General features: G+C 36.4%; 1 protein-coding gene across 1 annotated transcript in view; it reads left to right on the top strand.

Moving 5' to 3' along the window:
• Window positions 1-18,263, top strand: part of LOC131834722 (uncharacterized) — a 224,048-nt gene that overhangs the window by 141,061 nt on the left and 64,724 nt on the right. The window contains exon 10 of the mRNA XM_059179359.1: window positions 4,870-5,033. Within this exon, the coding sequence (XP_059035342.1) occupies window positions 4,870-5,033 (164 nt within the window). The remainder of the gene's footprint in view (window positions 1-4,869; window positions 5,034-18,263) is intronic.

Here is an 18,263-nt window from a genome sequence, read left to right as displayed (position 1 = left end):
GATTTTCATAGCCAAACTTTATTTAAAAAGGAATCATACAGTAGTTCCTTCAATTGGTTAGGTTACTTATTTTCTTTGATTTAATACTGTTCTGTAATAAATAGACTCAAAAAAAGTAGAGATTTAAACAATTCTAAGTAATAAATGAAATTTAAAAACTTACTCCATAGGCACTTATTTTGACTTTCATCATGCTCACGAAATGAAAGGAAATCTGAATTTTAACTACATTTTTATACCGTAGAGCTGGCTATGAAACATAGCTCTAAGCAAGAGAGCAGATGGATACTATAAATACATCAATGTGATCAAACAGTCATTTATAAAATTACCTTAATTGATCAAATACTATTCCATAACTGGTGTATTTGTCCTTTCTAGAAGAAAAAGAAAAGTTCTGCAATTGGTTTATATGTGTCGAGACTGTATCCATTGTGCCAAATAGATCACAGAGGTGAGGCCTTCTGATGGACTCTCCTCATTAACAGTGTTTGAAATGCACTTGTAGAACTGAAGACGAATCGCTGTTCAGAGTGATTGGTGAGATCAGGCCCCCCCGGTGCTGTGGTCGCAGTGAGGAGGGGCAAACCCAGTCATTGTTTCATTTCTACTTCTCAGGCTGCACTCTGCCACAGTGGGGCTTCTCCCACTTTTCTGGGTTTATTCCTCCCCTGGGGATCTTATTAAAATACAAATTCTGAGTCAGCAGCTGAGGGGGCTGAGATTCTGCGTAGGTATCTGTAACAGATACCTACGTGATGCCAGAGATGTTGGTTCGTGTACCAGATCGCACTGCCACAAGGTTCTAGGCTCCTTACTCTCCCTTTCCTTTTGTTTGCTCAGGGTTCCTGGGGGTGTTCTCAACAAGACTGGGGGCCCAGATGCACTGAGTCCATTAATGACCTGTTAGGCTTTGAGTGAGGATTCTGTTTATTTCTAGTAGCATTACCTCTGCTAGAAATGCTCAGAACCTACAGACAAATGTGATAGTTGAGTCTGGAACCATGCAGACCATTCAGCGTTATTAAAAGGACTTAAAGCAGTGCTCATGGAGCCTGCCAGTATATCCAGTTTCTAGTCCTGCTGTTGAGGGTTGAAGGAAGAGCCGAGCACCAAGGAAAGTTTGTCAATGTTTGGAAGGCTGACGTGTTTCCAATTCCAGCCAGCAACGACTGTCTGAAGTCTCAGTACCATTGCACACCTTGATGACAGGTCAGAATAGGTGTGTTTTCAACCCCATCTCTAAGTCACCCCTACCCCCATCATAGGCTGCATTCTGGTTCTAGGCAGATTGTGCTGGAGCCAACTGGGTTTTGTCCAGATTCTGACTTCCCTCAGACTTCTGGTTAGCGAGGGAAGGACCGAGTGATCAAGGTTGGTTGAGCAGGAAGTGTAAAGGGGAACGCTGTTTGCTTTCCCCTGGGATCATATTCCATGGCATCTCCCAGTTCCTCCCAGATGCCTGATAGGCCTATTGAGCACATGGGGTGCCAGTCCAATCTCGGTGCAACCCCACAGGTGAAGCCATTTGGGGAGGATGAGCAGCTCTATCATCTTCTGAGATCTCATCATAGGAGTGACTGCAGTCCTCCTGGAATGGCTTTCCTTATTCCAGTCAGGTCCTCTAGAGAGATTAATAGCTGAGTGGGCCACTGTATCAAAGACAGCTGACAAAATGAGCAGTATAAATTTACTCTGGGGCCTCTGATGTAATCTATAGGAAAGTCGCCTCCAGCAGGGCCATCTCAGCACCAGTTCAGAGGTCTGTAACCTGATGGAAGCTGACTTGGATTCTAAAAGATGAGTAGAGCACCTATATCTTTCTCCACTTGGAAAGAAAAGCTGAAGTCTCGTTCCTAATCTGCACGATTATAGACTCTCCGGTTAGAATCCATTAGGCTTCTTGCAGATGACATCTACTTTTGCTGTCATTAAAAAAAAAACCTTCAAAGGTGCAGGTCACCCACAGAGCAGCAGCCTTGGAGTCCACACATGGACATGCCCATTAATTAAATCAAAATTCACATTTTAACATGAGCTCACCAAGTTTGAGAAGTACTGCTCTAAAGCGGTGGTTCTCAAAGTGAGGTCCCTGGGTAAATAGCATCAGTTTCACCAGGGAACTTAATTGCAGTGCAAATTGAAATGCAAAATCTCAGACCCTGTACCAAATCTATAGGGTCAAAACTCTGGGAAGGAGCCCAGCCTCTGAGAAGGGGCTACTGTGTTTTAACAGCCCTTCCAGTTGATTTGTATGCTCATTAAATTCAGTGAACTACCACTCCACATGCGGTCATAGTTATCATAGATTGAAAGTCACTCATGAGATTCAACTTGCCTGGGTTCATACCTACAGTTCTTTCAGCACTTCCTTTTAGCAGAGAAAGTCAGGGATCACTTGTACTTAGTTGATCCTCATCAGCTAGCCAAGAAAGAGGCTACCTTATTTTACTGATACATTTTGTTCTGGATTCTTTTTCTTTCTTTCTTTTTTTTTTTTTTTTAATGGCAATCCAGAAGGAGATGTGGCAGATGGAATGGTTTGAGGCTGACGCATGGGTGGCTGTTGATGTTGCTAATAACATTTTGTTAGTCTCTCAGTTTGCTGGCTCAGAGGTTGGCAATGCATTCCTGGACCCCTGTTGATGAAACAACAATTCCACCAAGTTCATAAATTCTTTCTCTGCCTGAGCCTCAATCTAGATAAAAAGTAGAGGAAGAATTTGCTATTGAATGTTTTAATTGATCAGCATGTATTTATTGACTATACTCTCTGCACAGGATTTTAAAAGAAAGAGAGTAAGTATGGCATGATTTCTGTCCTCAATGTAGACAGATAAGGATAACACATAAGAACAAAGATCAAACAAGGGTAGAATAAAAGTGTCTTCGTTCAGCAAATCATTCTTGAAAATCCATTAGACATTATAATGGATTAATGGAAACAGCATTGACTTGGAGTGAGGGAAAGTGGGTTCTGGTCTCAGCTCTGCCATTTCTCAGCTATATGATGCTGGGTAAGTTGGTCTTCAACTTCTTCATATGTACCACCAAAAAGTAATAATACCTACAAATAATAACACATACCTTACTCATTTCACAATATTGTTGGGACAACCAATTGGAAATATTGAAATATCTAAAGAAATACTGAAATATTATTGAAATATTGAAAAATATTAAATATTATTGAATAATGAATATTGAAAAATTATTGAAAAATTGAAAAATCTAAGGCATCATACATATAAACTGTACAATATAGGATGTAAGAGTCATTGCCCATGATCCAGGCAGGAACTTCCAGTCTAGTTAGAGAATCACACACACAAGACTAAGCATGGGCAGTATGTGATGAATGCCATGTGGTAGGCATATCACCTGTTCCCTCATATCTTTCAAGTCTTTGTTCAAATGATACATTTTCTGATTACGGTATATAGTAATACACCTCTATCCCTCCTGTACTTTTTTCTGCTTCATGTTTTTCTTCAAAATGCCATCTTCTAACCTACCATCCTAATAACTTAATCTTGCTTACATGTTTATCCACCACCTCCACCCCAACTTAAATGTAAACTCAAGAACATAGGGTTTTTGTCTAATTTTATTCACTCTTCTATCTTCAGAGCTTAATGACACATGGTGGACATTCCCAAAATGTGTGTGGACCAAGTGAATGATTAGCATCTGCTGATTAGATTACATTATGGGCAATATGTATGTATCAATTTTAGTATGTGTTGTCAGTGAATACCACATCTGTTTCTTTACCTTTAAGAAATAGCAGAAGGGGAAGATCTAGAATAGGAGAAACGTATGACAACACTTACAGATGTTCACATTCTGCAAGGTTGACCCATTAACAAATACAGAATATAAAAATCGAAATTTTTGTGTGGCGGTGAAAGAAACATCAGTTGAGAGTCAGAATATCTGACTTTGAGTCATTGTCCAAGTGTTAAAGGATATTCTGATGTAAGGAAAATATGGATTAAACTGAGTTTCTGTTTTTATTTGTACATATGTGATATGGATTAGTTCTGAATATGTCCATTTAAGCTATACTTATTTATTTGTCAGTTTAAAAACTAAAGAAATTCTTCCTTCTTTCTTACACTGAAGAAAATACACTTTATTTACATTTATATTACATACTACTTTCACCTAATACCATAAGAGTCATAATTACAGAGCATTTATGTTTTATAAAAATCAGAGGTCAAAGATATCAAGTGTCAATGTTCTAGGTCCTTAACATTAAACATTAGTTTTTAAAGACCTCATTGCCTTATATTTATTTCTAACTCAGTATAGAATGTATTGTCCCTTGTCTAAAAGAAGGACTTATTGTTAAATTGACGTAATGTAAACTTTGGTTTTCAAGCTCACATTAAATAGACTGATAACTTTTTTTATAATTTTCTAAAATAAGCTACCTATTTTATGCATAGTACAAATTAAATTCCTCTCAAATCTGCTTTAGAGAGAAAAAGATCTTTCCACCATCATATTTAATTTCTTTATATCTTGTGCTCATTAAATTCAGAAGTTAATAATACATAAATAATACATGGCTTTTACTTTATGAATTACATGTAGAGTATACACATTTAAAAGCTTATAGGGAAAATGAGAACACACACACACACACACACAACAACAACAACAACAACCTGGTAAACCAGCTATGGAAACCCAATCTGTTTCTTTTCCTTTATATAGCTGAAGATCTAGTGATCTTTAGTACCTTGAGAATTTAATTTAAAAACAAATATGGTATCATATGGTTTTTATGTATTTAAATTCGTCTAACTCGATGAATGGTATTTCCATCCTATTTCTTACATTTGTATTTTCTTTCCTCAGCGGCTTACACATAATGACGAGACTCCTGTAGCTGATGCAGCAAAGCTGTACTGGGTATTTGTGAGAACCCAGCATTCGGGAATTCTTGGTGTAATGCTCACGGTGCTCATTTACATCCTGCTGTTCATTATTTCTTCTTTAATTTTCTATTTGTGTTGTCTCAGGTAAGGTGTTTCAATCCTCTTGGTTCTTAAGTGTGTTCAGCCTCCAGTCTTATTGTGCAGTGAGGTTGTGAGAATATGGTTAAAGAAGAGAAGTTAGAACCACGTCTACATGTCTAAGATAGAAATGTCCCTGGTTGGGGCATCTGGGTGGCTCAGTTGGTTACGTGTCTGCTTTCATCTCAGGTCATGATCCCAGGGTCCTGGGATTGCTCAGGCCCTGGGCTCCTCCTTGCTCAGCAGGGAGCCGGCTTTTCCCTCTCCCTCTGCCCCTCCCTGTCCCATTCTTGCTGTCTCATGTGTTCTCTCCCTTTCTCTCTCTCAAATACATAAATAGAATCCTAAAATAAATATATATATATATATATATATATATATATATAATTTAAAAAAAAAGAAAGAGAAAGAAATGCCATTGGTTATATATAACATCTATCATGAAGACTGGCTGAGAAATGAATCAACTTTTGGGGAAACATTTTCTCCGTAATAGAGAAATTTTTCTGTAAAGCATTATACTGGTTTCTTCAAACTAGCGGCCAACAAGAAACAAGGAGTTGTTAATCCCTTGATATCCAATAATATCCTGACAAATTTCCCAGGAAGCTTATGTAAAATTCTTTTTCTCTCTTCCTTCTAATCTTCCTTCCCATTCTTCCCACCCCTGCCAAATCACTAAAAGAATCATCCTTCAGCTTTGATCCTTAATATTGTAGGGTTTTGTTTTCCAGGTCACTCACTTAGCAAGCAAGGTGTGTGTGTGTGAGGAAAAATGAGAAAAGTAACAAATTCTAGGCAGTTTAAAAAGTGCTAGGAAGACTTTTTACTCTGTTGATAGTTCCCTTTGCTTTGCAGAAGCTTTTGATTTTGAAATAGTCCCGCTTGTTCAGTTTTGCTTTTGTTGCCGGTATTTCTAAAAGCCATGGATAGGAGTATCCATGAAATCATTGGCAAAACCAATGTCCTGAAATAGTCTCCTTGTGTTTTTTAATAGAATTTTTAGTTTCAGGTCTTATATTTAAGTCTTTAATCCACTTTGAGTTGATTTTTGTGTGTGTTATAAGGGTTTATTTTCATTCCTTTGCATGTGGATATCCAGTTTTCTCAGCACCATTTGTTGAAAAGACCATCCTTTTTTCCATTTTATATTTTTGGCACCCTTGCTGAAGATCGATTGACTGTATATGCATGGATTTCTTTCTGGGCTCTCTAGTCTACTCTGTTGGTCTATTTGTCTGTATTTATTGCTAATAACATACTGTTTTAAGTAGATCTGTAATATAATCCAACAACTCCACTTCTAGAAATTTACTTAATCAGGATTTCAAAGAGACATGAGCATTCCCATGTTCATTACAGCATTATTCACAATAGCCAAGATGTAGAAACAACCTAAATGTTCATCAACAGATGAATGGATAAAAAAAACGTGGTAGATACACATGATGGAATATTATTCAGGTTTGAAAAAGAAGGACATCTTGCAATATGTGGCAACATAAACATTGGGGACATTATGCTAAATGAATTAAACCAGTTACAGAAGGACAAACACTCCATGTTTCAACTTACATGAAGTATCTCAAATAGCCAAAGTCAGAGAAGCATAGTGTGGAATGGTGTTTGTCAGGGTCTAAGGGAAGGGGGAAATAGACAATAGCTTTTCAACAGACATAGTTTCAATTACGCCAGATGATTGAGTTCTGAGATCTGCTGTACAACACTGTGCCTGTAATTGACAGTACTGTATTATTTACTTAAAGAATTGTTAAAAGAATAAATTTTAAATGCTCTTACCATAATTAAAAAAAGAAGTGCTAGGAAGAGGTCAACACAAAAGTCTCTAAGAGCATAGAGAAAAGGAATCAATTCAGGTCTGGAGGAGGATTGGGGTAGCATCCAAACACATTGGTTGAAATACAACCCTTGAGTAATTTTCAAAGTTTTAATATAATCTCAGTGGAAGATAAATAGAGGGAAGAAAGTTCCTGGGCAAAGGGAAGGTGTATGAAACCATATGATCCTGAGAAATTATGACATATTTGGCCACTCAAAAATATTTTAATATGGCTGGAGTATAGGATATGGGGCAATGGCAGTTGACTAAGATATGATTAGAAGTGTAGTCAAGGAATAGATGATAAATGTCTTGATATCATGTTGTGGAGCTTGAATTTGTTGGTAAAGTGAAAAAACTGAAAGATTTTCAATAACTTTAATTTTACGAAGATCACTCTACTAATAGAAAGGAAAGTGTATTTAATAGTGGTCAGGTTGAAAGCAGGAAAATCTAGTTACAAAGCCATTTCAATAGTCTAGGCAGCACGTCAAGTGCCTTCACTAAAAAGAAGGACACAGGAAATGGATATGGCATATCGAAGAGATAGTTGACATACATAGAACTTTTGACTTGTTGGAAATTGAAGGTGAAGGAAGGAATGACATTTAGTATAACCTTAAGTTTTGGAATTGGGCATCCATGGGAGGATGGTAGTAGCATTATCATAGACAGAGATTACATGGAGAACAAATATTTTTTTTTTCAATACAATCAAGAAAGATTTATTAACTTCTAATATAGCATTAGGTTTGCTTTAACATTTTGAAAAATACTGCAAAATCATTTCTTATAAACAACATTTCTGTTGTTATCTACTTCTTTAAAGAAGAATAATATTAACATTGTAACTTGTATGAATTTAAAATTTTGAGTTCCTGTAAAGGAATGGCAAAAAGGGAAATACATTGATTACATGTAACAGAGAAGAAAGTTACATTTTTACAAAAGTCATATTTTTGGGCAGTAAATTATAAGAGAAGTTTCTTATATAAGACCTTTTAAGATGGCATTGACAATGATTTATAACAAATGTAGAAACAATTTTTATCTGGTTCTTTCTTTTTTTATACTTTTTTATTTTTTATTAACATCTTATGTATTATTAGCCCCAGGGGTACAGGTCTGTGAATTGCAAGGTTTATACACTTCACAGCACTCACCATAGCACATACCCTGCCCAATGTCCATAACCCAACCACCCTCCCCTACCCCTCTGTTGCCAGCAACCCTCATTTGTTTTGTGAGATTGAGAGTCTCTTATGGTTTGTCTCCCTCCCGTTTCATTTTTTCCTTCCCTACCCTCAAATCCCCAAGTTGACTCTCAAAGTCTTCATATCAGAGAGATCATATGATAATTGTCTTTCTCTGATTGACTTATTTCACTCAGCATAATACCCTCTAGTTCCATCCACGTCATTGCAAATGGCAAGATTTCATTTCTTTTGGTGGCTACATAGTGAGAATAAATATTTAGAAGAGATAGTTAGTGAGTTAAATTTTCATTCCTATTGACCGTAAGATATCTTTGATATTGTCAAGGGAAAAGACACCATAAGAAAGTGGATAGGTGAGTCTAGAGCTCAGGCAAAACACAGAGACAGTTAATTCATGTGGAAGAAGTCTTGAGTTTCATTGATTTGTTGAGTAAGAGGTTCAATTGCAAGGGACTGGTGAAGGACAAGGACATAGAGTTAGGATTTACTGACTTTTTTATACACAAAGCTATGCTATACATGGAAAATGCCTATAAAAAGTATCTTTTAAAAAAGAGTGTTTAAGAGTGCCTGGGTGCCTCAGACTGTTAGGTGTCTGACTCTTGGATTCAGCTCAGGTCATGATCTCACCATCTGGGATAGAGCCCCACCGGGGGCTCCATGGCAAGTATGCAGTCCCCTTCAGGTTCTCTCTCCCTCTGACTCTGCTCTTGTCCCCACTACACGAGGATGCTCTCTCTCTCTTTCTCTCTCTTTCTAAATTAAGTAAATAAAATCGTTTTAAGAATAGTGTTTTTTAAGCATGGGTTTGTTTTGAATATATTTATATGCCTATGAAAATTCTAAAATGGAGAAAAACACTGTAAATGGTTAACCAAGTGAGGATAAATGCACAAGGAGGTCTCTGAAGACATGAGGTAGAGAACATATGGAGACAAACCCAGGATTTAGGGGAAAAAATCCTGTCCCTTGAGGTGATAAGGAAAGAGATAAGGTTGAGGCAAAAGCATGGAGGTTTGTGGCAGGGCACTGAGGGAGTTTGCATATGATAGCCAATATAATTTTCTGTGAAATGGGAGGTGAGCACATTCCTCGATTCTTCCTTCTTTAGACCAATAACACAGTTGCAGTGATGTTACAATTGCTTTCTTGGGGAAGGAAAGAAAGACTTTCCTGATCATTCAGTTTTCATTTGACCACTAAGTTGTCCTGTGGCCCTCTAGGCAAAGATGTTCATTTGCTAGATTTCAGACAGGTTCTTGTGGAACATGGTAAGGATGATGCATATGGGTAGATCTTATAAGAGGCTTTACATGAAGCATGACTCAATTATTTAAAATGACTAGAGTTCCTTGGGAATTTAAAGAAATAAAATAGTACATTATGTATGATTTTGGAAGCTTAGACTTCCAAAGGATTAAAAAATTATCAGATAATGTTATATACCATTTATTACAACATCAGTACATCTCTTCTCACTTAAAATAAGGTGAGTGTTTGCAACCATGCATTTCTTTGTCCAAGGTTCACATTTTTATTATCAAGATTACTTGTAAAATATGAAAAAGGAAGCATAGAATTTATGCACCAAGTAACTAGGATTTAATATTTTGCTACCTAAAACAAATGATGGTTTGCTTTAAAATACAACAGAAGGATTATCTCACAAGAAAGCATGGACAGGAGGAGTGAGAAGCTCTGTCATGGATGGAAAAATGATTAGGGAAAAGCAAAGACAGATGAAGTGTCCATACATCATAAAGAATGAGCCTGAAAAAGTCCAGGAGGGATAAACAAGTTTTGTGCAGTTTCTCAGCATAGCCCTTCACTGTCTTCCATGCTTATCCTGTCCAATCAGAGCTAGATATGCTCAGTAACCCAGGTTTTGCTAGTGCTTTAGAAGCAGATGCTCTTCAAATGTCTTTAGGTTATGATAGAGATAAAGTAATCTCCCACAGGGAAAATACCTGTATTTTTTGTATGCATAAAGTCATTCTAATATGTCAGCTGAAAGATCTCTTTACTGATGTTTGCACAACATTACTCTCTAAAATGGTGAGCTGAGTGGCTCTGTTCTCTACAAAGCACTACCACAAACAGAGGCATCTGGACAGTGATGTGGGGTTTGCTCTGGCATAAAAGTAGGCAAAGAGTACAGAAATCCTAAGAACTCATCTTTGTGAAAGATGCCAGTATGGATTTGTGTGTGTTGACTGATTTAGGTTAGCATTCTTAGTCCAAATATTAAGACAACAATCCGAAGTCTCCTGGGCTTTTGGATCAGTCCTGTCAAAACATGTGATAACATGGCTAGTATTATAGGAACACAAAGGAGATCAAGTCTGCTCTGCAGGCTGTTAACAGAGAATTTTGTCTAGCCCTGGGCCTCGGAAGCTCTACATTGACTGATTGGATCTTATTCCTCCAAGAGCCTGAGTAATTTATTGCTGAAGGGTTTCTACTAGAAAAATTATCACTCCCCATAGTTCTAGTAGGAACGTTGACCTGTGTGAGGAAGTTCTTGACCTGAGTGTAATTATCTGAACTGAATTTTATAGCTTAAAAAAAAAATTACTCTTTTAAATGTTTTTTCCTTAATATAGGAAGAATATGTTATTTAGGAAAAAAAGGGAAACTACAGAAGAGAGTCAAAAAATCAATTTAAAAACACAAATAACGTCATCATCTAGAAAAAGCATTGTTAATCATTTGGTAAATTTATTCCGATTTTTTCCCATGTGTATTTATTTTTACAAAATTGTAATTATTCTGTAAGAATAATTTCATATGTTGATTTTAAACAATAATATTGTATGATAAATACTTTCATATTCTTTACTTACTTCAGGAAAATTTAATGCCCTCACACTATTTTATACCAGAGAAGCAGTATAAAATATTTCAATATTTCTTTATTCCTGGATAATAGGTTGTTTCTCTTTTTTGTGCATTTCATAAATAATTCTGATGAACGTCTTAAGACTCAGGGTCTTGTTCATGTTTTAGATTATTTTTGAGGAGTATCCTAGAGACCCAGAAATACTGTTTCAGACAATATGATGTCTCGAAGACATTAGATAAATATTGCAAAATTGTGTTTTAGAGAAGCTGAATTTATGCTTCTATAGAAGTGAAAGGAGGATCTGACCAACTCGTGTTCACATCATGTGATAACTTCTCTTTTAAATCTTATAGAAGACATGGGATCTCATCCTTTTCTAAAGGTTCATTCCTTTGTTTCTAGTTACTAGATATTCTTAGGATGCTTATCATTCACTCATTTGTATTTCCTCTTTGTGAATTGCCTTCTAAATGTCCCTTTGGTTTTCTTTCTATGAGTATTTAAATGTGTTTCTTACTGAATTATAGGGGTTTTATATGTATTTTAGTAGTAACCCTTCTGTCATGTTTTAATGGATGTTTTCTCCATTTGACAATTAACTTTTAAGTGTATTTTTGATTTTTTAGGAAAACAGATACTATAGGGGTGCCTGGATGGTTCAGCTGGTAGAGCATGTAACTCTTATCTTGGGGTTGTGAGCTTGAGCCCCACATTGGATGTAAAGATTACTTAGAAAAATAGGCATTATAATTCATATACAGTAAAGCCTTTTGATAATTAGACTTATTTAAAGAGATCTTAAATTAAAAAAAAATCCTTCCTCATTCAGAAATGTTTTAACTATTTACTTCTAATTTCTGAATTTGGAATTGATTCCACTCCCACCTTTACTTCAGCGAATAGAGGGATCTCTTTCTGCGCTCCCCGCCCCCAGACCCCATCTGTAGCTGCAAGAAGCTGGGTCAAAGATTTTCTGAACATTTCCTGATACGATATTCTCTAGTAATATCATACAGATATTACAGTAAGTCTAAGTCATTAACTTGCTGTAAGTAAGTCTAAGTCATTAACCAGTCATTTGACAAATTGGCTTTTTCTGATATCTCTAAGATAGAAGATAGTGAAATGGTCTACCACAACTTCTATTTTCATTTGGAACTGGTAGGAAAGGAGGCATGTGAGCTTTGACCAATGGCAGGCTGGTGTCAAGAAGGTAAATGTACTTGGATGAAGTGTCAGGTACATATTGTCTTATTGATACAGTCCAAATCCCTGACATGGGCTTCTTTTAGGCCACCAGAATGAGAAATTGCCTTTCCCACTTCTGTGTAAATATCCACATTTGATAGGGTAGATAATGTGAAGGAACCAGTACTTCTCTCTGTCAGGATCCTGCATAGTCGATAAAATTCTCACACTTGCTAGTAAAATAATTGAACAAAAAACCAAATACTTAAACACAAAGAACAACTATTTTGCTTTGCTTCCACAAAACAATGAGGATTACACGTGGAAAAAATGGTACCTCAAACTCTCCAACCACGTATTTAAAATGTTACATAACATGAAACTCTGGACTGTGGAGAGCAAAGTCGCCAACTCTAGAATTCACCATTGTCTTTTCTGTACCCAGAAAAGCGTCCAGAACACAATAGACATGGAACAAATGTTTGTTCAATTAAAACCATGAATAAATAGAGGAAAATATTTTCTTAATGATGAAGACAGACCCCTTTCAAATAAAATATGGCTCACAGGCTGTCTGTCCAAATGACTCTACGCATCCCTTTTATTTTGAATGCTCCATTGGAATATAATGAAGAATTGTGAGAAAAAAAAAATACATGAAGTTCCTATATATGTTAATCTAATGCATCCAAGTGATTAGAATAGATTTTAAATTTGAACTCCTTGGCAACACCCAGTGCAATGCAGTGCAATTACAGTGCAATGCAGAAGGAGGAGTCTAAGAGAGTCACAGTGATGTGCAAAACATTTAAGCACTGTATGCAAAAAATAATCCAGAGGGCCCAGGGAAGTGCTAAACATAGATACACAATACTTTGTCACTCCTGTTTTGCCAGTTCTCTGCTCTGACTTGGTGTTTCTAAAGCTCAATTCCACTTGCCCCAAACTTTGTTCTCTACCACCCTCTCCAAGTAGTCTTTTCTTTTTAACCATCTGATGGTAGAAGTGCCTCAGCCCTTCATCTGGCTTAAGTGCTGAAGCAACACATTTTTTGGGGGGCTGAGGGGGCCATTCACATGGATCATGAGACCAGGACCTCTTATCAGCCCGGTGCTTTTCCAGTGGCCAAGACACCTCACAGCTAAATTTGATTTGAGAAAATGCGGCCATAGTTTTTCTGGTTCACCTTACTTTTTCTAGTTTGGGTTTTCCTGTAAAACTAATCTGCGTACATAACCCGAGTCAATACCCTCATGGATATAAAAAACTAGGAACTGGAAAAGCTGACCCTTGTGGCCATTAGAATGAACAAATGAACAACAAAGCGGAGAATTTTAACTCTGATTTATGATTGGATCTCACAGTCGTCTCAGAATGTCCAAGGTCAGGGTTCAGAAAAACTTCCATCATATGCCATATAAATTAGAATACTGGAGGTTCTACGGAGGTGTTTAATATTTTCCTTTCAGTTCCTAAATGGTAATTTCTGCTGTTTCCTGAGAATTTCTTGCATGTTAAGCCCTTATTTGAATATAGTATGAGATTACTTCACTTAATCCTGATAATTCAGGACTCCTTAACATGGGTCTCCTTTTCATACATGAAGAACCAACCCTTAGTGACTTTTGGTAATTTGCCTAAGATTTCACGGTAGGCCCAGGGCACAGCTGATACCCATATGCAGGCTTCATAACTTCAGAAACTGCAATCAGTATTGCTTGTACATAATATTCTTTATTGTTTTTTAAAGATTTTACTTATTTTTTTGTTTATTTGAGAGAAAAAGAGAGCATGAGCTGGGGTAAGAGCAGAGGGAGAGGAACAAGCAAATTCTGCACTGAGCATGGAGCTGATGCAGGGCTCAATCCCACAACTGTGAGATCATGACCTGAGCCGAAATCAAGAGCCAGAGGTTAGCCAGCTCAGCCACCCAGGTGTCCCCATATTTCTTCTTCTTCTTCTTCTTTTTTTTTTTTTTTTTTGAACAATGAAATTACTCAAAGTTCATATTTGTGGTTGATTTTCACCTAATGAATGGATGTGATGTCGTGGCGTGATACCTGGATTGAAGACTGGCCTGGCTTGAATTTTGGCTCTGTCACTTACTAGTTGGGTGTCATTTGGCAATAGCTGTACCATTATGATTCTTTCCTTATTTTTAAAATGTATATAGTAGTGGCGCCTGGGTGGCTCAGTGGGTTAAAGCCTCTGCCTTCAGCTCAGGTCATGATCTCAGGGTCCTGGGATTGAGCCCCGAATCGGGCTCTCTGCTCAGCAGGGAGCCTGCTTCCTCCTCTCTCTCTCTGCCTCCCTCTCTGCCTACTTGTGATCTCTGTCTGTCAAATAAATAAATAAAATCTTTAAAAAAATAAACAAATAAATGTATATAGTAAATAGAGTAAAACTTTGTTTTTTAAATTCCACATATGAGTGAAATCATATGGAAATTGTCTTTCTCAGTCTAACTTATTTCCCTTAACAATATACACTCTAGATCCATCCATGTTGTTGCAAATGACATGATTTTATCCTTCTCTATAGCTGCGTAATATATGTATGTGTGTACACACACACACACACACACAGTTTTTGTCTTCCCATTCATCTATGAATGGACACTTGAGTTGCTTCCACATTTTGGCTATTGTAAATAATGCCGCAGTAAATATGGGGGTCACATATCTCTTCAAATTAGTGTTTTCATTTTCTTTGGGTAAATACCCAGTAGTTGAATTATTGCATCAAGAAAACAAAGGAATAAACAAACAGACAAAAAGCAGAATCAGACCCGTTAAATACAGAGAACTCGCGGATGGTTGTCCAAAGGAAGGGGTTGTGGTGAACGTGGGCAAAATAGGTGAAGGGGAGTGAGAGACACAGACTTCCCATTATGGAATGAATAAGTCATGGGAATAAAGGGCACAGCACAGGGAATACAGTGGATGATACTGCAATAGCGATGTATGGTGACAGATGGTGGTGACAGTTGCGGTGAGCATAGAATAAAATATAAAACAGTCACATCACGATCGTGTACACCTAAAACTAATGTAACATTGTGTGTCAATAACAATCAAAAATATTTTTAGAAAAAAAAAAGAATAAAATTTCAATCTGCTCCTTGGGAATGAATGAGTTGATTTAAATTGTATATTTCTAACAGGTTCATATTTTAGGCAGCTCAGTTTAGTACTTTTTAATTTTTCCCCCCCCTAAGATTTTATTTATTTATTTAACTAGAAAGAGAGAGAGAGGGACTGGGGGGAGGAGCAAAAGGAGATAATCACCAGCAGACAACACAGGGCTCAGTAACAGGACCCTGAGACCATGACCTGAGCCAAAAAGAGAGTTGGATGTTCAACCGACTGAGCCACCCAGGCATCCCAGCTCAGTTTAGTTCTAGAATTCGGTTCTTTCAAGGCAAACATGAATTTAATTAAACAATTTAGAACTTTCAGTTAACTTTGACAACTCCATGTATATATATATAAATGTCAATGCAACTTCAAAAATTGACATTCTGAAAAGAAATTCATGGTCTTCTTCTCCAAATCACTTCAGTTAGGGTTCCTGGGCTCAGAAAATGCCAAGATCACCCATCCAGTGCTGAGAGAGAAAGAAGGAAAGAAGGAAGGAAGGAAGGAAGGAAGGAAGGAAAGATGGATCAAGAAAGAAAGAATGAATCAAGAAAGGAAGGGAGGAAGGAAGGAAGGAAAGAAGGGGGGACAGAGGAAGGAGGGACAGAGGAAGGAGGGAAGAAAGAGGGAGGAGGGAAGGGGGAGAGGGAGAAAGAAACCTGGCATCTGTCCTCAAATCCATCCTCTCCATCACCCTCCACACTCCCTTGCTTTCCAGGTTCTGGCAATGGCTTAGCTCTTGAATTTGTCCATCTTGTTTTATCCATAGGATCTTTTCTCTGTCCAATGTGCCCTGATCTCTCCTGTGACTCACTGTAGCATTAGCCTTTCAACCAACCTCTATCTATGCTCTTCTGTTCCTTTTAATCTATTTCCTCACTATAACCAGAAAGATTTTTAATTAAAAAGTATCAATCACTTCTTGCCTTAAATCCATACAATGGCTTCCGATTGCTCTCACATTAAAAGCTCTTTCGACCTGGGTGGGACCCACGTTCCTCACATTATGCTCCTGTAACACTCTGCTTTCCTTGTCATGTCATTCTGTCCTCTTCCTGCCAGGGGCAGGTCCCCATGAAGGCTCCTCGGTACCCCCTTCCTGTCCCCTTCCCTACTGCTTGCACTTACTAAGTATGTGGCATTTGGTACGCAAGGGTGAATATTTGTTGACTGAGATAAGGAATTAATGAGGAGTGAGTGAAGAGGATAATTGTCCCCTTACAAACATGAGACCAAACGTATTTTGAAGGCTATATACTTCATTAAACCTACAGTAGAGCTATCTCTGGAAATGGAGGTGGAGGCGTTCTTAACTACTACCCATTACGTGCACATTTTTATTTCTGAATTTCTTTTTCCTTTTCTTAAAATTACTTTCTCTCTCCATTTTATTACTTTTTTATTTTAGTTTGTATTTCTCTTTTCCTCTATTTAGTATAATTTCAAACCAAAGCCACTTGAATTTCAGTTAGAATTAAACAGAATGGTGAGTATTCAAGTGTTTCTAGAAAACCCACAAAAGCTTTTTTCATACATACAAGAACTTCAGTGTCATACATCTCACCTAAAATGTTCCACAAGTCTGCTAATTTCACATGAGTTTTGGCAAGTGTAAGCTGTTTCAGACCTTTACCTGGAGCATTGTAATGTACTTAGACCAGTAGTAAGTAACTTTATCAATAAGCATTGACTATGATCTCTGTAAAGCCAAACTGCTAAAGTCATTTTGTTATTTTTAGATTTAGAAAGAAGCAATCATAATTTATATGTATATATATATATTTTTTTTTCTTTTGGAGCTAGTTTAAGTTATAGACTCCATCCTTTTCATGACCCTTAAAATACTGTATTAACTAAATGTTCACACTTGTCCTTTTTAGCTTTAAAAGAAATGTCACATCCTAGGTTTCTGTAAATGACCCACATTCAGATGTGAACCAAACATAATAGCTTCTGCCATTCACCAAGCAATGAATTGCTTCAAATGTAGGACACAGGGCAGAGGACTTTGTAAATTACTTTGTTTCATTGGTCATCATCAGAACCTGTGGCATAATATGTGACCTATTTCTACAAACAATAATGCCTATGGCTTTGCAGATAGGTGCAATACAGTTTCTCTTTTAATTACATTTTGAAGAAATAATTTAAAAATGTAAAATTTTCAGACACTTTGAATAATTGTATTTTTAAAAGAAATCCAAATTTGTAACCATCATCATGTAATGATATAGAATATCATAAAATATTAGCTTTTTATTAACTAGGAACTCAAAACCTATAAAATGCAAAAATAGCATAATGAACTTGGATATTTTTCTCCTAATGTCACTAATTGTTGAAATGTTTCCATGTTTGGTTTTCTTTCTCTTCTCATCTAATACGTTTAGTATCTTTAATTTTATACAAATCAATCTGATCTTTATACACACACACACCCAAAATAGCAAAAAAAGGCATGGGAATACATGTACGTCTAACTGTGTGTTATTTCTTATCTATTTGAGAATAACAAACTTTCATAACTAAATATGATCATAGGAAGTTTAAATTTAATTTTTATTAATTGGCTCCAATGTTGTTTCCACGTAGAAAAGAGTCTATTGCTTTCATCAATGTCTATCAATTCCAGTTTGTTTATGAAATAATTATTTAAATTTTTTATAAATAAATACATTTGATATGAATAATAAAATTTATAAATAAATTAAATTTAATTACAAATTTATTGAAAATATTTTGACATTGTATGTCTTTATAGAAATTTTCTTAACATTTAATTGGACCTCACTTTCTAAAGAGAGCCAGAAAAATAAAGTTCAATAGATTTGCACCATCTTTGATCAGTATGGTCTCCCTCACATTCCAAAATGATAAAATAACTCACTTTTGGGTAAATGTTATATTGCTTGACTTGAATTACATAATTATGAACACTTAATTTATTTTTAAAATTTTGCTCATATAACCATAGACTATTTTCTCTTTTTTTTTTAATAAAATTTTTTATTT

This window comes from Mustela lutreola, chromosome 6 (assembly GCF_030435805.1).
Source record: "Mustela lutreola isolate mMusLut2 chromosome 6, mMusLut2.pri, whole genome shotgun sequence".
Taxonomy (NCBI): domain Eukaryota; kingdom Metazoa; phylum Chordata; class Mammalia; order Carnivora; family Mustelidae; genus Mustela; species Mustela lutreola.
This window is presented reverse-complemented; position numbering and strand designations above follow the sequence as displayed.